This window comes from Salmo trutta, chromosome 21 (assembly GCF_901001165.1).
Source record: "Salmo trutta chromosome 21, fSalTru1.1, whole genome shotgun sequence".
Classification (NCBI taxonomy): domain Eukaryota; kingdom Metazoa; phylum Chordata; class Actinopteri; order Salmoniformes; family Salmonidae; genus Salmo; species Salmo trutta.
Genome location: NC_042977.1, coordinates 19,196,906 through 19,224,378, shown reverse-complemented (window position 1 = coordinate 19,224,378; position 27,473 = coordinate 19,196,906). Strand labels below are relative to the sequence as shown.

The window sequence follows — 27,473 nt, the reverse complement described above, 5'->3', positions numbered from 1 at the left end:
GCAGGAGCAATGTAACCAGTCTCCAATTCATAGACCGAGCTATGGATGCTAGTACTACCCACCCATGAGAATAACATTCTAGTTTTCTGGGACCAATAGCATGAATGAATTGCGTGGCTAACAGAAGGACTAAACACTCTTCCCTGTCCTATTTCCCTCAGGCTTTTGCTGGACAGGGCGCACACAGACTTTAACAATGTATTTCATGGGCTGGACTCGGAAATGCTTGACCTGCCGCCCCACTCTCCAGTCACAGACAAGTTTGCTAGTACCTCACAAACAAATACCTCGGGCAGAACCTCTTCTTCTTATTCATCCTCTTCTGCGGACCTCAGTCAGATACTGTTGAACATTAAGTCGAGCCGATGGAGGCACTTTAGGCCCCGGACACTACCACTACACGACGAGGACAACGTGGTCACAGACCCCTTGTTCAGGAGGCTGGGCAGGGGCCGGAGTCGCATCACCTCTACCCTGGCTGGCACCACTGGCCCCCTGAGAGGAGCTGGTCCCCCGGCCCCCACAGCTGGTGAGTAGAGTCCGGGGTTATTCTCACACTCACACACCGTACCATAGACACACACACATACAGTCCACGTCCCAGATCAAAGGCACTGAATCATGGTTTGTCTAGCTAGCAGGAGCTGTATAAAAAAGGAGCAAACCTTACTTTGGTAGGTGTTTGAGAAAGGTAATTGGAAAATCATGAAATTATAGAAGACATTGTGTTAGATCGATTCTCTCTCCCTGCCACCCCTGCTTTTGTGCTGCTGTCCGTGTGTGTGGGTTGAATTTAAGGGCACTTCCCAAATGGCACCCTATTCCCAATATAGTGCACTAGGACCCGTAGGGTCTAGTCAAACGTAGGGCATTATATAGGGAAAAGGGGGACATTTGGGACCACAACTTAGTTGACCACCAGGGAAATAAAAAATGTTCTTGTTCCTTTTGAGGTGGGGACAATGTGATCAATTCCTTTCTTCATGAGTGTGACATTTTGAATGGCTGTAATGTTTGGAATTCATGTGGCGTTGCCTTTCCCCCGGCCAGCAACAGTCAATTAAAAATGTATGGGACAAATATATTCTGTGGGTGGACAGACGTGGAGGGGACGCTGCTCTGAATATAAAGTATCGTCTGCGTACCAAACGGCACCCTATTCCCGATATAGGCCTTGGTCACGATAAAGTGATTAAGGTTTCGCTTGGGACGCAGGCATTGTCCTTTCTACTATTGTCTGGGGCATCAGTGTGAATGAGTTCCCCAATTGTCAAACTGTTTTCATAGAGTAATACCATTTCACAAGCATACAAATGTAACCCTTTGTTGGCTCAACGTCACCGCTCACAGTGATCTCACTCCCAGGTGTTTTTCAGACCACCTTTGTCCAAACCCCTTCAGAAAAGTGCAAAGTTAAACGACTAAAAAAAGTAGATAAGATAATAGGCCTATTGTTTTTAAATAAGATCATATTTGAGAACTAACAATCACCAAAATAAAAGCTGAACAGTCAGGGAGAATCTTATTTTTGTCATGGCATGGGTGTTATGTTTCAGTCACTCGGAATAGCGTAAGCCATGGTAGAATGTGTAGAATTGCAGGAAATTAGCTTTGAAACTGTAAAATTGTATTTTTGCCATGTGGCAAAATGTGTGGAATTGCAGGAAATGTGCTCCTGTGGCCAACAGGAGGACCTCTAAAATATTCTGTCAGCCTAAGCCCCATTTTAATCCAAAAAACCCTCTGAAATGTCAGCCTATTGATTTCTTCCAGAATTTTCATTACATGTCAGTTGAGTGATTGGGAAGAGATTTGTTGATATTGGATGGCTTTGGTTTTAAAGATGGACTGATTTTTATGGTACCGTGTGGGTGAATGATCAAATACTTTGTCCTATAGGGAAATGTGGTGTTTGTGGTGCTTGGATGACCTGATCTTAACCCCTCGGTGGAAAGGGTCAGTGCTGAGAGGGCAGAACACAGACTTGCTGCTAACCACAGCTGTGTGTATCTCAGCTCGGGGCCTCAGTGAGCGTTAAAGCCACGGGATGGACCTTCAGCCAGGCTCTGTCTTCTGCCCTTCCCCCTAGTCCCTTAACACTCCTGGCTATTACGTCCCCCACAGGCTACATCCAAACGGCACCCTATTCCTTTTAATGAAGGGCCTTTAGCCACTTGGACAAGTAGGACAGATTTTTATTTTATTTTATTTGTCCAAAAGCGCATTGTATGATGCAAGGATGCCACTTTACAAAATAAAATGCATTATCTTTTTTACAAGAAATGTAGAATACACTCTTCTTTGCTTATTCAAGTCTGTCTCAAAATACAACACTCCCCTTTTAAAAGCTTCTCCTAGACTAGAGGATAGTTAGCCACCCTTGGGAGCCTATGAAATATTGCAACATTACAATTACTAGCAAATACTTTTTATGCCCCCTCCAGGCCTCGAATTTAAGGGCGTCCCGTCGTCCCTGGGCCGATAAATATTTCTACGGTTAAACAGACTGGGACGACAGATCCAAAATTCATACAACCACTGCACTTTTTTTTTTTTTTTTTGCAAAAGCATTGATGCAACAGATCAGAGTTTAGCTTAAAATGTTGATAGCTTTATTTCTTCATATTATAAGCTCATCAATTCACACATGGCTATAGGATACGTGTGCATTGTCCAAAATGCAGTAGCGGGAAAACGCCGTTCTCAAAAGCGCACAGCACGCGTGAGCATGATCATGTGACAGATGAAATCATCTGTCTTAGAAATTGAGAGATCTAAAGATGCATCAACCAGCATGGGTTACTAATATGACTAGGAACATGAGAAATTTTGGTTTAAGTGGCATTAAGTATTTATAAAATTCCCTCAACATTTCTGTAGTCGTATTTAGGCTAGGCTACTTTGAAACAAGCTAAGACATGCTTCATAAAATGATATAAAACATTGCGGTTTTAAACAATTAAGTTTATGGTTAAATCGTTTCAGAATGCTTGACTGCCTGCGCTCAGATTCTTGGTGGGTAATGTGCGGTGCGCAATAGGCATTGTCCTTCACTCTCCGGTCTTGTGACCATTTGGTCTGAACGCACCGTGCCTCATATGTCAACAGAATCAAGCCTTTAGAGCAGGGGTGGGCAACTCCTCCAGGGCCTGATTTGGTGTCACACTTTTTCTCCATCCCTAGCAAACACAGCTGATTAATCAAATTGCATTTTAAACTGAAGATCACGATCAGGTGATTATTGGAGTCAGGTGTGTTAGCTGGGGCAAAACTGTGACCCCAATCAGGCCCTCGAGGACTGGAATTGCCCACCCCGGCTTTCGACGTTAATGTTAATTATCCTTCATTATATTTGTCAAACATGACTGGCGTTAGCCTATGTTTATGTAATTAAAAGTCTCATTTAAAGTTTGGCTACATTTTCTTGCACCTCCCTCCTGTCAGCATCAGTTTGGACATGAGGCTGTAGCCAATGTGTACATGAAACATTTATTAGATTTAAAAAATATATATATTTTTTTACTTGTAATTCGAATGGACAACTTAAATCTAATATTGTTTTTGTCCGGCAAGAGGACGAGCGTAAAATGTTGAGCCCTGTAGTGCATAGATGGGCCTTGGTAAAAAAAAATAGTGCTCTAAATGCCTTGGGAAAGTATTCAGACCCCTTGACTTTCTCCACATTTTGTTACATTACAGCCTTATTCCAAAATTGATTAAATAAAATGTCCTCATCAATCTACACACAATACCCCATAATGACAAAGCGAAAACAGGTTTTTAGGTCCCGCAGTTGACAGTGCATGTCAGAGCAAGCGTCCCACCCACGGTTCACACTATTCAACAGCCAGTGAAAAATCAGAGCGCCAAATTTGAAAACAACAAAATGTCATAATTCTAATTTCTCTAACGTGCAACTATTTTACACCATTTTATAGATAAACATCTCCTGAATCCAACCAAGTTGTCCGATTTCAAAAAGGCTTTACAGCTAAAGCAAAACATTGATTATGTTAGGATACCACCACAGCCAAACAACAACACAGCCATTTTCTTAGCATTTTCAAAGCAACGGTAGCCGTCCAAAAGCACAAAACCAGCTAAAATGATGCACTAACCTTTGACGATCTTCATCAGATGACACTCCTAGGACATTATGTTAGAACAAAAAATGCATGTATTGTCTATCAAGTTCATATTTATATCCAAAAACAGCATTTTACATTGGCGCGTGATGTTCAGAAAATATTTTTCCTCAAACTGCCGGTGAATCAGCACAACAAATTACAAAATTACTCATTATAAACGTTGATAAAATATTAAACTGTTATTCAAAGATTTATAGATTAACATCTCCTGAATGCAATCGCGTTGACAGATTTCAAAATAACTTTACTGGGAGAGCACACTTTGCAATAATCTGAGTACTGTGATCAGAAAAAAACAGCAGGCAATTATAGACACCGGCCATATTGGAGTCATCTAAACGCATAAATAGCATAAGAAATATTCACTTACCTTTAATAATCTTAATCAGAAGGCACTTCCAGGAATCCCAGGTCCACAATAAATGTTGTTTTGTTCGATAAAGTTCATAATTTATGTCCAAATAACTCCATGTTGTTTGCACGTTCAGTAGGCTACTCAAAATGTAAGGCGCGCGAGAAAACCTTCACGACGAAAAGTTTAAAAAAAGTACTATTTACGTTCGTTCAAACATGTCAAACGTTGTATAGCATCAATCTTTACGGCCATTTTATGTTCAAACTTCAATAATATTCCAACCGGACCCATGCATTGTCTTCAAAAACGTTTTGGAACGCAGGTCCCTTCTAACGTGAACGCGCCCTATGAACTGAAGTGTTTTTCTGGTCACCTGCTTACCAGCGTTCTCCTTCGGTCTGTGTTTACCGCAAAAGGCTCAAACAACTTTCTAAGACTGTTGACATCTAGTGGAAGCCTTAGGAAGTGCTATTTGAGTCCTAACTCACTGTGTGTCAGAAAGGTAAGGACTTGAGAAAACTACAGAAACCAGAATTTCATTTCCTGGTTGGATTTCTCTCAGGTTTTTGCCTGCCATATGAGTTCTGTTATACTCACAGACATCATTCAAACAGTTTTGGAAACTTGAGTGTTTTCTATCCAAATCTAGTAATCGTTTGCAAATATTTGACTCTGGGCTGTTTACTCTGGGTACGCTTTTCATCCAAAAGTGAAAATACTGCCCCCTAGCCCTAAAAGGTTAAAGGAATGTGTCGAGGCACAGATCTGGGGAAGGTTACCAAAACATTTCTGCAGCATTGAAGGTCCCCAAGAACACTGTGGCCTCCCATTTGTTTTATTTTTTACCCCCTTCTCCCCAATTTCAATCTTGTCTCATTGCTGCAACCCAACGGGCTCGGGAGGCGAAGGTCGAGTCATGCGAGCTCCGAAACATGACCCGCCTAACCGCGCTTCTTAATACCCGCCCGCTTAACCCAGAAGCCAGCCGCACCAATGTGTCAGAGGAAACACAGTTTACCTGATGCCCGAGGTTAGCCTGCAGGCGCCCGGCCCGTCACAAGGAGTCGTTAGAGCGCGATGAGCCAAGTAAAGCCTGGCACCATCCCTACGGTGAAGCATGGTGGTGGCAACATCATACTGTGGGGATGTTTTTCAGCGGCAGGGACTGGGAGACCAGTCAGGATAAAGGAAAAGATGAACGGAGCAAAGTACAGAGATCCTTGATGAAAACCTGCCCCAGAGCATTCAGGACCTCAGACTGGAGCGAAGGTTCACCGTCCAGCAAGACAACGACTTTTAAGCACACAGCCAAGACAACGCAGGAGTGGCTTTGGGACAAAAGTCTCAATGTCCATGAGTGGCCCAGCCAGAGCCCAGACTTGAACCTGATTTGAACATTACTGGAGAGACCTGAAAATAGCTGTGCAGCGTGGCTTCCCACCCAGACTGAGCTTGAGAGGATCTGCAGAGAGGAATGGGAGAAGCTCCCCAAATACAGATGTGCCAAGCTTGTAGCATCATACCCAAGAAGACTTGAGGCTGTAATCACTGACAAAGGTGCTTCAACAAAGTACTGAGTGAAGGGTCTGAATAGTTATGTAAATGTGATATTTCATTTTTTTAAATACATTTGCTAAAATAAAATGTACTGTTTTTGCTTTGTCATTTATGGGGTATTGTGTGTAGATTGAGTGGGGGTGACAATTTAATCAATTTTAGAAGGCTGTGCTGTAACAAAATAGGGAAAAACTCATGGGGTTTGAATACTTTCCTAATAGGGTGCCATTTTGGGATGCATCCCAAATTGATGTGACCGGTCCATGTGTGACCTGTTCTCCTCTCTGTGTCTCCTGCAGCTTTTACCACCCAACAATACCAGCAGCATCAGGAGCAGCTGGCCTTGATGCAGAAACAGCAGCTGGAGCAGATCCAACAGCAACTGCAAGCCAACAGCACCACTACCACTACCAATAGCACGCAGGTTAGTTTGCCCACTCTCTGACCTGGGCTGTTATTCTCAGTGGCTCAGAATACGAGCGCTGATCCAGGATCCGTTTTGCCTTTTTAGATCATAATGAATAAGATTCAATGGATAGGAAGGACCTGGTCCTAGATCAGCACTCCTCCTCTGAGATGATACAGATTGATACAGCCCTATGACCTCTCCTCTCTCTCTCTGTCTATCTGTTTGTCTTTTCAGCATGGTGTTAATACGTTGTTCTCCTCTACCAGGTTTTGGTGTCCAAGACGTTAGATTGTGCCAGTGCCCAGTTTGCTGCCTCTGCCCTGGTGACGACAGACCAGCTGCTGGCCTTGAGGACCAAGGATGAGGGTGGACCGGGCAGCGGGGTCAACGGGGTCCTTCCACCCTCAGGTTAACACTGCACCCAAGCATTTGTTGTGGTCAGGTGGTTATTGTAAAAGAAGGGTAATGCCTTAACAGGTTAAATAAATACACTTTTTTTAAAGCAGAGCATCAAAGAGAAGAGAAAATTGCACATTGCACTTAGGACTTTGGACGCTCTGACAAAGGCCATGAGGCGCGGTGTATATAAGATAAATAAACACAAGTGAATCCGGTAAGCGCAGTGTGCAAGTTTTTCTTTCAAGATATCATCAAATTATTCCCACGCACCTGCAACAAGTAACCTCAGATGTGCAAGTGCGTTTCGAATTAAATGCAGGGCTTTCACAGAAGCAAACGTAAAAGGTTGGAACTGATCAAAGGGGAAACTGCTTGTATAGCTTCTGCTAGGACCATGCACATGAAGTGATCTTGTTTTCTGTCTTCCCTTCCTACAGGTGTCTACAAGGGCTTTCACCTCACTAGCACAGCATCCCCGTCGCCTGCAGCCCCCACCTCCACCCCTAGCCCTCTGACCACCACTACCCCCTCCTTCCCCTTCCTGTTGCCCAGCAACAACGGCACCACCCACGCCAACTCCACCACCACTCAGGTCCTGATGGGGAACAACAACAACCTCCGTCTGAGCATGTCCTCCCCCGGGGGACTCCTCACCAAGCGCCACATACCCCGGACGCTAAGCCACGCTCCCGTTGCCGTGTCATCTGCCTTAAAGCTGGCTGCCACCGCTAACTGTCAAATGCCTAAGGTCTCCACAAACACCCCGTCGATGGACCTGGTGCCAAGGTGAGAGAGGGGGAGGAACAGGATGAGTGTTTTTCCAAATGGCACCCTACTCCCTTTTTATATTGCACTATTCACCAGGGCCCTGGGGCTCTTGTCTGAAGTAGTACGCTATATAGGGTCCATTTGGGATACAGATTAAGAGTATAGAAATTGACCATTACAGTGTTCAGACAGCCGTAGCTTAAACTGCTGATTCAGGAACTTTACCTTAGTCCGTCTGAGTCAATATTGATGTAGATATTACTGAACAGTGTCTGATTGATTTGTACATATTCTCTCCACTTGCCTCCAGGGAAAATCAGGATCAAGAAAAGCCAGCACTAAACAGCATTTCGGACAACACAGTGGCTATGGAGGTCACGTGACCTCGGAACACGGACGGGACTGTGGGCTCACCCGGGAACTCATTTAGGTGCTATGCATCGTAGAGTTGTGAATGCAAGGAAGGGGTAGTGGAATGCGCACACAGCATACAACGCTGTCTCCATGGTGACGGTTGGGACTTAATTGCAATGGTCGTCTCGTACTTTTTTTCATTTCCTATTTGTTACTGTTGATAAGAAATATCAACATCTGTAATTATGAATATGGCAATTATATGTACAGTACCAGATATTTGTAATCCCCCCCTGTATATAATGTTACTTGAATACGGAAATTGTTCATTTGATGTTTTGCACTTGGGATAAAAAAAAAAATTAAAAAGACAAACTGCAACTGGTTCGAGTGTGAGGTGGGTGTGAGTTGTACAACAGTGTCATCACGTCAGTGCATGGTGTGGAACCTGCTGTTTTATCTATTTATTGTGCCGTGTTTACAGTTTTTCTTTTTTCTACATTTTGTTAGTTTTTTAAAATGTTTTTTTTTTTTTTTCACTGTACCCTCATTGGTTCCCGTGCTGTAGTCTGGGTTTAGGTAGCTATGAACTTCTCTGTATTATATATTATATATAATATAGTGTGAACATAACTAGGGGGTCCTCACTTTAAGATTAAGATTCCTGATTGTTGGTTCGTTGTATCATGTGGAAACAAATGGTGACATGCATTCATACAGAGTTGGTGGGTGTGGATTTAAGGCATCGGTTTGTCAGTCAGAGGGTAATCACTTAAGATCTTCCATTTTAAATTGTTCATGGGACAAAGTAACACAATGGGAATGAAGTCTGTTCCTAGAAGTCACTGCTGCTTCTGACTTATCTAAGCACTATTTTTGTTTCGGTGAATGCTGCTTTTATATGATTTAGGTCTCTGTTTTTTTTTTTTACATCAGTACCTTTTTTTTTAAGACCCCTTCCCCAATTATTTTGTGAAAAATGTAATTATTTTTGTATCCCCCTTCCGTTTTTGAATGTTCCTTATTGAAAGACTTCATTATTTTGTTACTTGTTGATGAAATGCGATCGGGTACAGGAATGTAGTAACATCTTGATTACATGTATCATTCCAGTTTATACATAACAGAAGAAAACATGTATAAAAAGGCAGATTTCTTTGCTTTTAGAATAATAATTCTCCAGAACGCTGCGAGGCCAAGATGAACCACAAGTATCGGGTGCCTTCCTTTGGAAATACGAGCTCTCTTCTGTGAAGAGTACGGTACTAAACAAGGCTACGAGTTAGTTGTTGTTGTACCACCAATACGAATGCCCATTCCAATGGCATAATTGATCAATTTTGTTTGTTTTTTTTATCCACAAAATGAAAAATTATCTTCTCAAAAAAAATAAAACCCAGGGCATTATGTGTTTGGACCAGCATGTATCTTGTTTTGTATTTTTTGTCTCGTCCCATTGTTCCATGTTGTGGTCATAGTAGAATGGGAAAGAGTAGGGTGAAGTTAACCCTAGATGCTTATCTGGTCCTCTCGCTGTTGGTAGAGCATGGCGATTCCTGGGGCCACCCATACGTAAAAATGTATGCACGCTTGACTAAGTTGCTTTGTGTAAAGGGTCTGCTAAATGGCATATTTCCCCTAGTAATGCAGCAGTTATCTCCCTATCAAATCATTTCTGGGTATCAATTAAAGACATGCTCTGGAACTTTGGTGACCCAAGTATTTTTTTAAACCTCCCACTTTGGGCTGGATGTGTCTTTGTTGCTTATAACCCATCCATAACCGCCTGGCTATATGTGGAAATCTGAGACCCACACCCAACCCTAACCCGATAATATAGAAAATGCTTTGTAGGCTTCAGTCAAAGACAGCGTAGTGTTTAAAAACATTTTTTTATGGGATGTAGGATATTTTTTTAGTCTGGTTTAGATGTTTCTGCTTATGATTTACAACATTTTGGTAGGCTATTTGTTTAGGCAACTTGTCTATAATTGTATACATGCAGCTTCTACTCTGTCATGTTGCCCTTGCTCACCAGATTGTCATGAATTAATGCTTCAAACTAGTTGACTGGTAAAGTTATCTTTCATGGCGCAATAACAAAAACTGGAAAGTTTTCTGTGCAAAATGTCCAAATAACATCCTTTTGACTGGGTGTAAGGCAAAAGAAAGCTGTGAAAACTACCCAAAATGTTTCTGATAAGATTTCAGTTTGGCTTGGATGCATATTTTGTGGCTGAAATACTATCAGATTTTATGATGCTGATAGAGGGCACCTCTACAGATGGTATCTAACTGAGCATTCGCATTCTCTCAAGATGCTGAAAGAGAAATTATTTCTCCATTCCTGTTCCCAAGTGAAAATTTTGACTACATTTTGTGTATCATTTTACTACAAGATATGCTTAACTCTGCAGGAGTTAAAATATAGGCTACAGTATGTGAGGTTATAGACCTACAGTCAGTGTCCAGATTTAATTTTCCATTTTACTCATCTGAACAGTGGGCTACAGTTGCCTTGAACTTCCCTATTTGAAGTAACTTTTTTTTTTATAGCGCCTCACAATCACACGCAACACTGCTATCATCCTCCTTTTACCACTTCAGCAAATCTTTCCCAAACATGACTTTTCTGGCCATTGCTTCTCTTTATTTTCAGCTCTCCATTTCGCAGCTTTTCTCTAGTTGAATTAAACTGTATTTTTTGCCTCCATGGAGTGCTAACTTTATCCTGCCTGTTTCCAAAGCATTTTGCGATCGGTGTGTAGACTATTTGGTGCGTGTACAGTTAGACCCTAAAGCTTAGGCTTATGTACTGATGCCAGATAGCCTAAAAATAAATAAAAACCATGTAGCCTATAGATATAAATTGCACAAGAATGATACATTTATGGATTTTTTAAAGGTATTTTCTCTTTATTCAACACACCCGCCCTTCATCCACACTTTAATGACCCTAAACCCATCGGTCCCGGTGGATGTAACTGCAGGTTATGAGTTAACCTGCGCATCAATAGTCTGTAGTTCATATATGTATAATCTATGAGCAGATTTACTGTTACATCAATTAGCCACCAAATCCTTAGTTTGAAAGGAACTGTTTTTGTGGAAGCTGTGCTGTGCCATTTCCCCCCACGTGGGCCAGCTCCCTAGCAATTTTGGTTTGACCTATGAGCTTCAGCCCCTTGCCATATAAGTAAGCGCTAGCATGAGGCAAATCATGTACACAAAGCAGAGTGAGAGGGAGCAATGACAGTGGAATTTGCAGAGACCACTTTTGGCTACTTTCAGAACCACTGGCTAAAAAAAATATACAAAGTACTGGAGAATCCATTTAAGTACCTTACTGTGTTTGTTTTTCAATTAATATGGTCAAAAAGAAATAGCTTCTTAGCAAAGAGCAATTTCTCACTCAATAATTTTGTTAGGACTGTGGGCGTGGTCTGAGTGGGGAGGGGAAAACTAGCTGTTTTTGTGAGAGGGTTGGAACTCTTATTGGTCTATTACCTAATTTACCGTCTAGTGATGTCACCAGGCAGGACAAAACTCCAACCCGCCAAAACAGTCTGAAATTCCAGGCGTCCTTTTCAAACAGCTCTTACACTAAAAGAGCATGATCATAATTTTTGCAATTTCACATTCCAACCTTAGTGTGGAAATATAGTGCATTCGGAAAGTATTCAGAGGCGTTGACTTTTCTTACATTACAGCCTTATTCTAAAATTGATAAATTATTTTTTTCCCCTCATCAATCTACACACAATAACCCATAATGACAAAGCGAAAACAGGTTTTTAGAAATTATTTACATAAGAATTCAAACCCTTTGCCATGAGACTCAAAATTGAGCTCAGGTGCATCATATTTGATCATCCTTGGAGATGTTTCTACAACTTGATTGGAGTCTACCTGTGGTAAATTCAAATAAGGCCCTCGAGGACTGGAATTGCCCACGCCTGCATAAGGTCCCACAGTTGACAGTACATGTAAGAGCAAAAACCAAGCCATGAGGTTGAAGGAATTGTCTGTAGAGCTTCGAGAGAGGAAGGTCCCCTAGAACAGTGGCCTCCATCATTATTAAATGAAAGAAGTTTAGACCACCAATTCTCTTCCTAGAGCTGGCCGCCCAGACTGATAGTCACTCTGACAGAGTGCCAGAGTTCCTCTGTGGAGATGGGAGAACCTTCCAGAAGAACAACCCCCTCTGCAGCACTCCACCAATCAGGCCTCAATGGTAGAGTGGCCAGACGGAAGCCACTCCTCAGTAAAAGGCACATGACAGGCCTGTCAGACCATGAGACACAAGATTGAACAAGTCGGCCTGAATGCCAAGCGTCACGTCTGGAGGAAACCAGGCACCGCTCACCACCTGGCCAATACCATCCCTAAGGTGAAGCATGGTGGTGGCAGCATCATGCTGTGGGGATGTTTTTCAGCGGCAGGGACTGGGAGACTAGTCAGGATTGAGGGGAATAAACTATTTAATTTTATATTAAGGCTGCTATGTAACAAAATGTGGACAAATTGAAGGGGTCTGAATACTTTCCGAATGCACTGTATACAGTCAGTGGCCAGTTTAGTGAAATTGGTTTGCTCTTACAGACAGTGAGTCACGTGGTCGTGGCTTGCTATATAAAGCAGGCTGATCTGCATTGAGCGTGGTATGATCATGAACAAGCATGTTTCCCTCCTTCAATCAGTGAAAATATATTTATACTCCAACAGACGACACTGGTAAGTACAGTTGAAGTCGGAAGTTTACATACACTTAGGTTGGAAAAACTTGTTTTTCAACCGCTCCACAAATTTCTTGTTAACAAACTATAGTTTTGGCAAGTCGGTTAGAACATCTACTTTGTGCATGACACAAGTCATTTTTCCAACAATTGTTTACAGACATATTATTTCACTTATAATTCACTGTATCACAATTCCAGTTGGTCAGAAGTTTACATACACTTAGTTGACTGTGCCTTTAAAAAGCTTGGAAAATTCCAGAAAATTATTTAATGGCTTTAGAAGCTTCTGATAGGCTAATTTACATCATTTGAGTCAATTGGAGGTGCACCTGTGGATGTATTTCAAGGCCTACCTTCAAACTCAGTGCCTCTTTGCTTGACATCATGGGAAAATCAAAAGACATCAGCCAAGACCTCAGAAAATAATTGTAGACTTCCACAACTCTGGTTCATCCTTGGGAACAATTTCCAAACACCTGAAGGTAGTACAAACAATTGTACACAAGTATAAACACCATGGGACAATGCAGTCGTCATACCGCTCAGGAAGGAGACGCATTCTGTCTCCTAGAGATGAACGAACGTACTTTGGTGCGAGAAGTGCAAATCAATCCCAGAACAACAGCAAAGGACCTTGTAAAGACGCTGGAGGAAACAGGTACAAAATTATCTATATCCACAGTAAAACGAGTCCTATATCGACATAACCTGAAAGGCCGCTCAGCAAGGAAGAAGCCACTGCTCCAAAACCGCCACGGTTTGCAACTGCACATGGGCACAAAGATCGTACTTTTTGGAGAAATGTTCTCTGGTTTGATGAAACAAAAATAGAACCGTTTGGCCATAATGACCATCATTATGTTTGGAGGAAAAAGGGGGAGGCTTGCAAGCCGAAGAACACCATCCCAACCGTGAAGCATGGGGGTGGCAGCATCATGTTATGGGGGTGCTTTGCTGCAGGAAGGACTGGTGCAATTCACAAAATAGATATCATGAGGAAGGACAATTATGTGGATATATTGAAGCAACCCCTAGCATACTTCCAAAGTTGTGGCAAAATGGCATAAGGTCAAGAAAGTCAAGGTATTGGAGTGGCCATCACAAAGCCCTGACCTCAATCCTATAGAAAATGTGTGTGCAGAACTGAAAAAGTGTGTGCGAGCAAGGAGGCCTACAAACCTGACTCAGTTACACCAGCTCTGTCAGGAGGAATGGGCCAAAATTCACCCAACTTATTGTGGGAAGCTTGTGGAAGGCTACCCAAAATGTTTGACCCAAGTTAAACAATTTAAAGGCAATGCTACCAAATGCTAATTGAGTGTATGTAAACTTCTGACCCACTGGGAATGTGATGAAATAAATGAAAGCTGAAATAAATCATTCTCTCCACAATTATTCTGCCAGGAATTGTGAAAAACTGAGTTTAAATGTATTTGGCTAATGTGTATGTAAACTTCCGACTTCAACTGTAACTACTGCTGTACACAGCTTTTCTATTCATATACTGATTGTCCATACTGTCTATAACCTGTATACACACACATATACAGTACCAGTCAAAAGTTTGGACACACATACTCATTCAAGGGTTTTTCTTTATTTTTATTATTTTCTACACTGTACAATAATAGTGAAGACATCAAAACTATGAAATAGCACATATGGAATCCTGTAGTGACCAGAAAAATGTTAAACAAATCAAAACATATTTTATATTTAGATTCTTCAAAGTAGCCACCCTTTGCATTGATGACAGCTTTGCACACTCTTGGCATTCTCTCAACAAGCTTCATAAGGAATGCTTTTCCAACAATCTTAAAGGAGTTCCCACATATGCTGAGCAGTTGTTGGCTGCTTTTCCTTCACTCTGCAGTCCAACTCATCCCTAACCATCTCCACTGGGTTGAGGTCAGGTGATTGTGGAGGACAGGCCATCTGATGCAGCACTCCATCACTCTTCTTCTTGGTCAAATAGCCCTTACACAACCTGAGGTGTGTTTTGGGTCATTGTCGTGTTGAAAAACAAATGACAGTCCCACTAAGCGCAAACCAGTGGGGAAGGTGTATCGCTGTAGAATGCTGTGGTAGCCATGCTGGCTAAGTGTGCCTTAAATTCTAAGTATATCACAGTGTCACCAGCAAAGCACTGATGATTTTGATTGATTATGAAGGCTTGATTCATGCGGTCTCCTCTGAACAGTTGATGTTGTGTCTGTTACTTGAAGCATTTATTTGGGCTGCAATCTGAGGTGCAGTTATTTGCCGATTTCTGAGGCTGGTAACTCTAACGAACTTATCCTCTGCAGCAGAGGTAACTCTGAGTCTTCCTTTCCTGTGGTGGTCCTCATGAGTGCCAGTTTCATCATAGCGCTTGATGGTTTTTGCGACTGCATTTGAAGAAACTTTCAAAGTTCTTGAAATGTTCTGCATTGACTGACCTTCATAACGGTCGTTTCTCATTGCTTATTTGAGCTGTTCTTGCCATAATATGGACTTGGTCTTTTACCAAATAGGGCTATATTCTGTATTCCACCCCTACCTTGTCACAACACAAACGCATTAAGGAAATAAATTCCACAAATGTACTTTTAATAAGGCATAGCTGTTAATTGAAATGCATTCCAGGTGACTACCGCCTTGGTTTCTCAAATGACTGCCTCGCCTGGTTCACAAACTACTTCTCAGAGTTCAGTGTGTCAAATCGGAGGGCCTGATGTCCGAACCTCTGGCAGTCTCTATGGGGGTGCCACAGGGTTCAATTCTCAGGCCGACTCTTTTCTCTGTATTCATCAATGATGTCGCTCTTGCTTCTGGTGATTCTCTGATCCACCTCTACGCAGATGACATCATTCTGTATACTTCTGGCCCTTCTTTGGACACTGTGTTAACTAACCTCCAGACAAGCTTCATGCCATACAACTCTCCTTCTGTGGCCTCCAACTGCTCTTAAATGCAAGTAAAATAAATGCATACTCTTCAACCGATCGCTGCCCGCACCTGCCCGGACAACTACAAATACCTAGATGTCTGGTTAGACTGAACTCTCCTTCCAGACTCCCATTAAGCATCTCCAATCCAAAATAAAATATAGAATCGACTTCCTATTTCGCAACAAAGCATCCTTCACTCATGCTAACAAACATACCCTCGTAAAACTGACTATCCTACCGATCCTTGACTTCGGCGATGTCATTTACAAAATAGCCTCCAACACTGTGATAGATGCAGTCTATCACAGTGCCATCTGTTTTGTCACCAAAGCCCCATATACTACCCACTACTGCGACCTGTATGTTCTCGTTGGCTGGCCCTCGCTTCATATTCGTCGCCAAACCCATTGGCTCCAGGTCATCTATAAGTCTTTGCTAGGTAAAGCCCCACCTTATCTCAGCTCACTGGTCACCATAGCAGCACCCACACATAGCACACGCTCCAGCAGGTATATTTCACTGGTCATCCCCAAAGCCAATTCTTCCTTTGGCCGCCTTTCCTTCCAGTTCTCTGCTGCCAATGACTAGAACAAATTGCAAAAATAACTGAAGCTGGAGACATATTTCCCTCACTAACTTTAAGCATCAGCTGTCAGAGCAGCTTACAGATCATTGCACCTGTACATAGCCCATCTGTAAATAGCCAACCCAACTACCTCATCCCCATATTTTTTGCTCCTTTGCACCCCAGCATCTCTACTTGCACATTCATCTTCTGCACATCTAACACTCCAGTGTAAAATTGCTAAATTGTAATTATTTCGCCACTATGGCCTATTTATTGCCTTACCTCTCTAATCTTACCTCATTTCCACACACTGTATATATACTTTTTTATAGTGTTTTAGACTGTACATTTGTTTATTCCATGTGTAACTCTGTGTTGTTGTTTGTGTCGCACTGCTTTGCTTTCTCTTGGCCAGGTCGCAGTTGTAAATGAGAACTTGTTCTCAACTGTCCTACCTGGTAAAATAAAGGTGAAAAAATAGATTAAAATGAAGCTGGTTGAGTGAATACCAAGTGTGCAAAGCTGTCATCAAGGCAAAGGGTGGCTACTTTGAAGAATCTCAAATATAACATATATTTTGATTTGTTTAACACGTTTTTGGTTACTACATGATTCCATTTGTGTTATTTCATAGTTTTGAAGTCTTCACTATTATTCTACAATTTAGAAAATAGTAAAAATAAATACAACCCCTGGAATTAATAGGTGTGTCCAAACTTTTGACTGGTACTGTACACATACTCTTGACTCTGACATTGCTTGTTCTGATATTGCTCAATTTATTGTTCGTTTTTTAAAATTATTAGTGTAAATTTGTTGTATTGCTAGATACATTTGAAGTCGGAAGTTTACATACACCTTAGCCAAATACATTTGAACTCAGTTTTTCACAATTCCTGACATTTAATCCTAGTAAAATTCTCTGTCTTAGGTCAGTTAGGATCACCACTTTATTTTAATGTGAAATGTCAGAATAATAGTAGAGAGAATGATTTATTTCAGCTTTTATTTCTTTCATCACATTCCCAGTGAGTCAGAAGTTTATATACACTCAATTAGTATTTGGTAGCATTGCCTTTAAATTATTTAACTTGGGTCAAACGTTTCAGGTAGCTTTCCACAAGCTTCCCACAATAAGTTGGGTGAAGCAAAGAGGCACTGAGTTTGAAGGTAGGCCTTGAAATACATCCACAGGTAGACCTCCAATTGACTCAAATGATGTCAATTAGCCTATCAGAAGCTTCTAAAGCCATGACATCATTTTCTGGAATGTTCCAAGCAGTTTAAAGGCATAGTCAACTTAGTGTATGTAAACTTCTGACCCACTGGAATTGTGATACAGTGAATTCTAAGTGAAATAATCTCTGTAAACAATTGTAGGAAAAATGACTTGTGTCATGCACAAAGTAGATGTCCTAACCGACTTGTCAAAACTATAGTTTGTTAGCAAGAAATCTGTGGAGTGGTTGAAAAACGAGTTTCAATGACTCCAACCTAAGTGTATGTAAACTTCTGACTTCAACTGTATTACCACACTCACAGGAGACATTCTTCCATTCGTGGGTACATGACTGACATCCTGTGGTTGGTTGACGGTATTGCACCTTGGCCACTATTATTGTTGCTCACAATTCTTTCTTGTGACTGTTTCATGCTGTTGGAATGAATGGAGTGTAAGAGAAGTCACTGCAGGTGTCTCAAGAGGAGTTGGGATATGCAAGAAACACATTTTCATTACACACTTGTGTTTAACAGGACAAATATAAGTACCCCCCTAATAATAACAGTGGCACGCACCTCAGAGGTCACACATCTTGCGTTAACAGCAGCAAGATTTGAGACCTGTTGCCATAACAAAAGTGAAGCACAAACTCCCCTGTAAATACAAATTGTATTTATTTTCCCCTTTCATACTTCAACTATTTGCACATTGTTACAACACTGTACATAGTCATAACATTTGAAATGTCTCTACTCTTTTGAAACTTGTGAGTAATGTTTACTGTTCATTTCTGATTGTTTATTTCACTTTTGTTTATTATGTATTTCATTTGCTTTGGCAATGTACACGTTTCCTATGCCAATAAAGCCCTTTGAATTGGTAGAGAGGGAACTCTGAGTGTCTTTTTTCATCTCAGAGGAAGAGGGCCTCTGTCTCAGCTCCTTAATGCTCAGAGAATGTTCCTGTTACAGACTCCTTTCCCCCAGTCAGTCCTTCTCAAGACAGCTGGTATCCCAAATGAGCCCCTATTCCATACACACTACTTTCGACTAAAGTCCTATGTGCCCTGGTCAAAAGTAGTGCTGTATATAGGGAATAGGGCAACATTTTGAATACTGCCTGAGTGGGTGGGCTTCAGAAGGTCATGGTGTGGTGTGTAGTAGTGTGTAGACAGGTGGCGGGAGGGGGGGGTCCTGAAAGCGAGTGAAGGAGACAGTGGTTCTGTTATGTGATAAAACCGGATACAGCCCCTGCCCTTAGTTTCTTCTGATTCTGTGGAGAGAAACTTGGGACTCTATTCAATCCATATCACGGAAATTCAGTGTTACAGCACAATTTAAATTTCAAGGCAATGTTCCTGCGTTAGCGGAGAGTGCATTCGCGGTAAGCACTGCAGAAGTCGGCTCAACAGGAAATGACGCTTCAGCGATACGGATTGAATAAAGTCCTAACTTCTGCTAGTCTGGTTCTCTGTAGATATGGACTAGCTCACATCTGAACGGTTTGTTATGTCCACGTCAATTCATCACGCATCCCACAGTCATCTCCACACACAAACGGCGGCTTCGTTGCCATATAACACGCTTCGGGACACGATTTGAATTAAGCCGTTGTGTTAGCCACTCTGTCCGGGAATGTTATACATACACGCACAGACACATCAAAATCATTCTCATTCAAAAAAGGCATATCCACATGAAAAAGAATCAGTATAATCCATGAATGAAACAGAATGAACATATGGGCATTTTAAGACCAATCACAACTTTTATTTTCATGACAATTTTCCAAGGCCAAATTACAAATAAATAAGGAAATACTTGCAAATAGCCCATGATGTCAAGGCCAGTAACCCACGCCGAAAGAGAAGGAAAAAGACCCACCCCAAAAAACTGGTCAATAACAAAGACTAAATAGGTTTAAATGGAGGTATTACACCTGCACAATTGGTATTTCTTTAGGAAATTTGATCATATCAACCCCTCCCCTTCCAACATATTTACTATCAGAAACAATACGAGCGGTCAAATTAATCTGTTCAACAAACTTTGTACCTTGTCTTTAGGTACATCAGTAGTTAAAGTGGATGACTTCACTACTAAGACATGTAATGTATGTATGTATGTATGTATGTATGTATGTATGTATGTATGTATGTATGTATGTATGTATGTATGTATGTATGTATGTATGTATGTATGTATGTATGTATGTATGTATGTGTATGTATGTATGTATGTATACACACTACCGGTCAAAAGTTTTTTTGTCCATTAAAATAACATCAAATTGATCAGAAATACAGTGTAGACATTGTTAATGTTGTAAATGACTATTGTAGCTGGAAACGGCAGATTGTTTTTATGGAATATCTACATAGGCCCATTATCAGCAACCATCACTTCTGTGTTCCACCAATCTCAACATCAACAGTGAAGAGGCGACTCCAGGATGCTGGCCTTCTAGGGTTTTCTAATGACCAATTAGCCTTTTAAAATGATAAACTTGGATTAGCTAACACAACATGTCATTAGAACACAGGAGTGATGGTTGCTGATAATGGGCCTCTGTACGCCCATGTAGATATTCCATAAAAAATCTGCCGTTTCCAGCTACAATAGTCATTTACAACATTAACAATGTCTACACTGTATTTCTGATCAATTTGATGTTATTTTAATGAGCAAAATAGTTTGCTTTTCTTTCAAAAACAAGGAAATTTCTCAGTGACCCAAAACTTTTGAACGGTAGAGTATGTATGTATGTATGTATGTATGTATGTATGTATGTATGTATGTATGTATGTATGTATGTATGTATGTATGTATGTATGTATGTATGTATGTATGTATGTATGTATGTATGTATGTATGTATGTATAACCTCAGATAAACACTTAAGATACAGCACTTTGTATATTCCTATGAACAAATCTTCTTAACCAATTGTAGCCTGGTATGGGATACCAAAGCAGCAGACTGGACAGACATTGGTTGGGAGTTGAATACAAAGAACCAATGTAATATCAGGAACTGTAAGAAGAACGGGAACCAGCCTGCACCTGGGTTCCTCATTTGTAACATTATCAGTGTTTTGGACTACTTCCCAAAACCGAGGGTCCTTTTCAAATGCTGAAATATCCCTTGTGCTAAATATAGAATATCCAAGCTGTTCCTCTTCTACGCTATATACTGTACATTGCTCATACACAGTAATTAATTAGCAAAAAATACATATATGGCAGCCTATAATGTACGTGGAATTCCAAACGAGATTGACCCAAAGATATTTATGACGCTTTTCATCTTCCTGAAATGAAATCAATAAAAACTTCATTTTGTCTGGCATACCATTGACATCTGTATCCAAAATAATTAGAGAAATAACTCACTAAAAGTTGGGAAATGGGTGAAATTTTGGCCTTACCCGGGCCTTATCATAAATGTCTCAAAAGTACCCTTTTTAATTTCGTTCCGTATTGGATATTGTTTAAAAACAATATACTCTACGAGTACATAACATTTCCAGAGTGGTCGCTCTGCTACTTTTGAAATGATGATATATTTCTGGAGCAACAACACAGTTAATGTGGTAACGGATTCAGAACTCTGCTGGTGATTCGCACAGTTGGTTAATGGCCTATGTCAATTCATGTATAAAATGGGCCATATCTTCAAAAGGCCTGGGTAAAGCCAAAATGTCATGAACTTTCCAACTTTAAAATCAATGATTTCAACTTTAAAAGGTACACCAAACCTCCTTACCCCAAAGTACCTTTCCAAGGATGACATATTTTTGGGTAAATCTCGTATGGAATTGCCCGCATGACTTTATGCATGACTTTTCATCTTGTATTTATTTCTGAATACATTATACGTCACAAATGTATATAGTGCAGGAATCATGCAACCCAAATAACTTCCTGGAGACCTAAATCTGTTCACCTGTAGTGCCTTATTCTTCACCATTGTATTTTTCTTTTACAAGGCCAAAATATTAGTCTTCATTACTATAATTGGTACAGTACTTTCACAATACAGAAAAATAAGTATGGAGTCATATTACTGCCAACAGATTTGAATGAATTCAAGATGATTGAATTCAGATTAAATTTCTGTTGGCACTACTATCACAGCATAAAGAGGCTATATGTTACTACTTCTGCAACAATGTTTTCTGTCCGTCCGCCTGTCCTTCTCTAGGTTTTCTTTGTACATTTAATTGGAAAGAGACAGGCCCGCACCCACACATTCATACACTGTGAAGGGGCTCTCTCTCTCTCTCTGTGCATTTTTCCTTTACATACTTTAGTTTTAGAATTTGCATTTCGTATAAATATTGCACATTCAATCTGCATTTCATATTTCATTAATAATAGTAACAGTAACTAGAGCTATGACAAAGAAATAGGACAATGCATTACTGTAATACGAACAGGGATTTCAGAGTAGATAGGACTATCGTTGGATGACACAATCACACAGTCTGCCAAACAGCAACTAAAAAGGCAAACAGCTACAGATCTGGACTGGGATTCATTGGTTCTCCTAGAGACATCCATGCGGTACATAGGTCATCATTTCATGGAGTAAAATGGCAGGTTTAGGCCAATTTCGATAAAGACAATCCACGTGGTTTATGGAACCAGATAGTTCAGGTGATAACATGGTTTATGGAGCCACAGACCTGGTTTAGCAGGATGCTGTGTACGTAACATCGTTTTGCTGGAAGAAACATTGAAAGGTAACAGACTAGGTCAGGTGGGGTGGGCATGCAGCGGGCTTAACAGAGACATAGGGAACTTGGAACAAGCTCAGGGTCAGAGAACGCACACACACACCCAAACATCAGCACACGCACAAACCACACATGCACCCCCCTGTAAATCTGGACATTATTATACAGATTAAAAGATGAACCAGTGGCAGAGACTGCCTCCTACTGGTTAAGTGACAGAATAGAAATGAATAAGGGTCTCAGTAGGATTGGTGTCACATGCTGAGAAGTTGTCCTTTAGGCACAGATCAAGGATCAGCTTGTCCTCTCCCCATCCTAGCCTCAACCACAGGTAAGAGAAACTAAACTTCGATCAGCTTTACGGGGCAACTGCATCCTACTTCCCTGTAGCCCCCCTGGACACCTCACCATCATTACTAACCTGGTCCCAGATCATTTCTTGCCTTGGTCAAATCATGACATCCCACAAATAGTCAGAGGAAGTGGCTAAAGTACAAACCGATCCAGGATCAGGCTACATTACGAGAAACAGGTTCCACCAGCCAATCCAGGCACATCACATCAGCCCATAGCCACACACAGGGGCACAGAGCAGGGAGGAGATTCCATCACTGGCACACTGTAACAGAGTGACATAGGAATTAATCTAGTCAAGTCAGTAAACACATACTCTTCCATAGAATAGAAGCAACCTTCAGGACATAGAGGCAGATGAGGGAGAAGAATTTAGGAAATTCACATGAAAAAAAATAGAAGAATTTTTTTTTTTTTAAATGTCAGTTTGGTAACAGATAAATGAGAAACAAACCATTCAGAAAAATAGAACAAATAAGGAAAGCAAATTAAAAATGTGAGTCGCATTCCAAAATCTCATGGTTTCGCAAAACACTGATTTCTCTCAGACACAAGATGTTCATCGAATAGGTTTCGCAAACGAACCAAGACAAACCGATTACGTTAAAGAAAGAAAAATAACGAAACATGAACAAAACATCACCACATCCCAAAACATTTACACAATAAAAGAGATCCCTGCATAGATTCAAACCTGGATGTGGAACGCTTAAACTGAAGGGCCTCATTTTTCAGAGTCGTATTCATTAGTGCACAACATAGCAAAACGTTTCTTGTTGGACAAGTTCAGGTAGTCCCTTCCCTGTTTCAGTCAGTTTTCTTCCATTTGATGCCTAATGAACACGATCCAGGCCACATTCACACAAAAACCATCCTTTCTACTATCAGGTGTCTGGACTACACACAGAGGCCAAAGACCATGCTAGACGGAGGATAGGAGAGAGAAGGGAAGGAAAAAAGGAGAGGAGCGGAGAAGTGGGACAAGACTAATGTGTCATTTTCCGTCATGATGCCAGCGTCGTCATAGCAACACACAGACTCTAAAAACTTTTGACGTAGACAAGCAACTGATGTTGCTCCAACTGGCTTGGCCCCTCTGGCTTTTGTCTTGGGAAGGGGGGGGCTGTGTCTGTTTGCGTGTTACTTGCCGCCATACATTCTCTCAATGTCTTCCTGATAGTGTGATTTGAGCTCCTTGCGTTTGAGTTTGAACGCGTCGGTCACCAGGCCAGTCTCCGGGGTCCAGGGCTCTGCACTAAGGCGGATCTTCCTAGGGATCTCAAAGCGCTCCAGTTTGGCTGTGGGGGGGGGGGGGGGGAAACAACACCGGACTTTAGAGACGAATGCATGGGCTGGGCGTTGCGAAATACAAGTCAACGCTAGGGCCAAAAAAGATGGCGAAACAATACTCATATGTTACAACCAGAAACCTCTGCTCCTCCCTCCATCCGTCTCTCCATCCCTCCATCCTACCTGACAGAGCGGCCTCTGTGATGATGTGGAGAACGTCTCTCTCCATGTCAGGGTTGTTACAGATCTCCTCCCAGCTGCCCCGTAACCCTCTCTGCTCCGCCAGCGCCATCAACTGCTTCTGATTGGGCACCACGAAGCCAATCACGTACGACTGGTCACTGGGACGGAGAGAGTTAAGGACATGGAGAGATAAAATAGTGCTATTGATTTGTATAATTCCCTTTTATATTATCATCATTCTAGTTATTGTTATAATGAAAGGCAAAGATGGAGAGAGAAAGACGTGCCAGAATAGGATGAAGGACAGAGAGAGCAATGAGTCGGAAAGACAAAGAGAGAGACAGGAGATTGGTAGAAAGTGGGTGACAGACAGCAGATGGAGACATTGTGACTAGAGACAGAACAAGTTGACAAGGAGAAACAGACAATCAATGTTTTGTACTGAGTGTACAAAACATTAAGAACACCGGCTCTTTCCATGACAGACTGACCAGGTGAAAGCTATGATCCCTTATTGATGTCACCTGTTAAATACACTTTATCGTGTAGGTGAAGGGGAGGAGACAGGTTAAAGAAGGATTTTTAAGCCTTGAGACAGTTGAGACATGGATTGTGTATGTGTGAGAGGGTGAATATTTAAGTGCCTTTGAACGGGGTATGGTAGTAGGTGCCAGAGGCACCGGTTTGTGTCTTGAAGAGGGCACGACAAAACAGTCCCCTCAGGAGACTGAAAAGATTTGGCATGAGTCCTCAGATCCTCAAAGGTTCTACAGCTGCACCATCGAGAGCACCCTGACTGGTTGCATCACTGCCTGGTATAGCAACTGCTCGGCCTCCGACCACAAGGCACTACAGAGGGTAGTGCGTACGACCCAGTACATCACTGGGGCCAAGCTTCCTGCCATGCAGGACCTCTATGCCAGGCGGTGTCAGAGGAAGGCCCTAAATATTGTCAAAGACTCCAGCCACCCTAGTCATAGACTGTTCTCTCTGCTACCGCACGGCAAGTGGTACCAGAGCACCAAGTCTAGGTCCAAGAGGCTTCTAAACAGCTTCTAACCCCAAGCCATAAGACTCCTGTACATCTAATCAAATGGCTACCCAGACTATTTGCATTGCCACCCCTCTTTTACACCGCTGCTACTTTGTTATTATCTATGCATAGTCACGTTAATAACTCTACCTCCATGTACATATTACCTGAATTACTTCAACTAACCGTTGCCCCCGCACATTGACTCTGTACCGGTACCCCCTGTATAAAGTCTCGCTATTGTTATTTTACTGCTGCTCTTTAACTACTTGTTACTTTTATTTCTTATTCTTATTCGTATTTTTTAAACTGCATTGTTGGTTAGGGGCTTGTAAGTAAGTATTTCACTGTAAGGTCTACCTACACCTGTTGTATTTGGCGCATGTGACTAATACAATTTGATTTGAGAACTGCAACGCTGATGGGTTTTTCACGCTCAACAGCTTCCCGTGTGTATCAAGAATGGTCCACCACCCAAAGGATATCCAGCCAACCTGACACAGCTGTGGGAAGCATTGGAGTCAACATGGGCCAGCTTCCCTGCGTGACGCTTTCGTTCATAATATTAGCAAGGTGTTCTTAATGTTTTGTCCACTCGCTGTTATAGCGAGACTCCAGTCACCCGAGCGGTATATAATATGTGCATTGTTACCTGTTTGCGTAGGCGCAGATGTTGTCTACGAAAGGGCAGTTCTTCAGCATGGCCTCCACCTTCCCCAGAGACACATACTCCCCAGCCTGGAGCTTCACCAGGTCCTTCTTACGGTCTACACAGAAGGAACACAATGATTGCTAAGGTAGATTTCTATACAGCTGCCTTTGAGAGGAATTTATCTGTCGTTTATATATGCGAATCCTTTCATATTTGATTGTTTTTGACAGAGACGGGTATGAAATGAAGTGGATACAGAGAGAAGGGGAGGAGTACGGCTGGTAGATTGGGATTCGTATCCACGCAGACAAGGGAATCATCCTCTATGTGCCCGAGGCCTCAGTTAACTGTACTGGTCTGAATTGTTAGTTCACCTGGGGAAAATTTGGAGGATCTGGCGCTTTCATCCTGACTCGTACGTATTTAAATCCACAGATAGACAGACTAAATATCATAGGGCTCTCTCTAAAAACGGATATTTTTTCTGGGCCGCTCACCGATAATCTTGAGGCACCCGTCTGGGTGAAACTCCCCGATGTCTCCTGTACAGAACCAGCGCTGGCCGTTGCTGTCCACGAAGAAGTCCTCGCGGTTCTTCACCTCGTTCTTGTAGTAACCCATAGTCACGTTGGGCCCGCCGATTACAATCTCCCCTCTCGGGTGTGGCTTGTCTGTGCTGTAGTAACCGCCTGGAGAAGATCAGAAGAGGACGAGGTCTATGCCCAAAGCATCTTCAGCCCTGCGTCCATCCCTTCCAATATAACTTTCATCCACCCTAGCCCCCAACCCCACTCACCTCCACCCTCCCAGCCCTCCCCCTAATATCACCGATTCTGCAGTGCCAGTGCTATGGAGGGACTCACCCTCCTCCCAGTCCTTGAGGGTGATCTCGGAGCAGATCAGAGGAGCGCCGACCCGGCCTGTGCTATAGTCCCACACTGACAAATAGAGGGAGGAAAAAAATACACGTGAGAACGACATAGCATATCACATTACTGTGTACAATCACCTGGCTTTCTCTATTGTGCCCCCATTCCTCTCTTCCATCAGGCAGCAGAAGTCTACACATTTCCTTCTCTTTTACCCTCCCACCCTTCTTCTTGGACCTACCGCCTCCATCCACCCTCCCTCGCTGATGGTGCCAGCTCCGCAAGGTCTCGGTGAGGCCGTAGCCCTGGCCCTCTTCCTCCTTCCCGTGCCCTTCACTCCGTTCCATCCCCCTTACTCATCCCTCCCTTCCCTCTCTCCTTCCCGCTCGCTTACTCTCGCTGATGGTGCCAGCGCCGCAGGTCTCGGTGAGGCCGTAGCCCTGGCCCACGGGACAGCAGAGGCAGATGTTCATGAAGCGCTGGGTGGCGGCGGAGAGGGGCGCTCCGCCCGACAACAGCACCCTCATGTGACCCCCCAACAACGAGCGCACTTTCCCAAACACCAGACTGGAGAGAGAGGGAGAGAAAGAAAGAAAGAACAAGAGAATGACAGTGAGTCAGAGGATGAGAATAACACCAAGATAAACAACAAGTCATTCATAATAACCTCTGTGTGAACCTTAGGTTTCTGTTTAACGCAGGAACCGGCCACAGCAATATCGAGAATGTCGGTGTGTGAGTCTCCATTAAGGCTGTCGCGTTGCATTATTGCATATGCATAGGCCTATATATGAGCCCAAGCCTGAAAAAACCCCAGAATTAAAATAATGATTATAACATTCCTTATACAATACAAAGCCTACCGCATATTACACGCCGCAGAAAAACATAAAAAACTGATTTAAG

General features: G+C 42.2%; 2 protein-coding genes across 4 annotated transcripts in view; one reads left to right on the top strand and one right to left on the bottom strand.

Moving 5' to 3' along the window:
• The window catches only part of LOC115156866 (enhancer of polycomb homolog 1), a 42,344-nt gene extending 32,649 nt beyond the window's left edge, over window positions 1-9,695 (top strand). For all 3 annotated transcript variants that reach the window (XM_029704650.1, XM_029704651.1, XM_029704649.1), the window contains 5 exons: window positions 162-529; window positions 6,360-6,484; window positions 6,736-6,877; window positions 7,306-7,654; window positions 7,947-9,695. In XM_029704650.1, coding sequence (XP_029560510.1) covers window positions 162-529; window positions 6,360-6,484; window positions 6,736-6,877; window positions 7,306-7,654; window positions 7,947-8,019 — 1,057 coding nt within the window. In that variant the 3' untranslated portion in view covers window positions 8,020-9,695. The remainder of the gene's footprint in view (window positions 1-161; window positions 530-6,359; window positions 6,485-6,735; window positions 6,878-7,305; window positions 7,655-7,946) is intronic.
• An 11,732-nt stretch (window positions 9,696-21,427) lies between these two features.
• Window positions 21,428-27,473, bottom strand: part of LOC115156865 (long-chain-fatty-acid--CoA ligase 3) — a 34,277-nt gene continuing 28,231 nt past the window's right edge. Inside the window, exons 10-15 of the mRNA XM_029704648.1 lie at window positions 26,962-27,134; window positions 26,562-26,636; window positions 26,196-26,387; window positions 25,699-25,813; window positions 24,014-24,171; window positions 21,428-23,838 (exon numbers count right to left, since the gene is read on the bottom strand). Coding sequence (XP_029560508.1) covers window positions 23,681-23,838; window positions 24,014-24,171; window positions 25,699-25,813; window positions 26,196-26,387; window positions 26,562-26,636; window positions 26,962-27,134 — 871 coding nt within the window. The 3' untranslated portion in view covers window positions 21,428-23,680. The remainder of the gene's footprint in view (window positions 23,839-24,013; window positions 24,172-25,698; window positions 25,814-26,195; window positions 26,388-26,561; window positions 26,637-26,961; window positions 27,135-27,473) is intronic.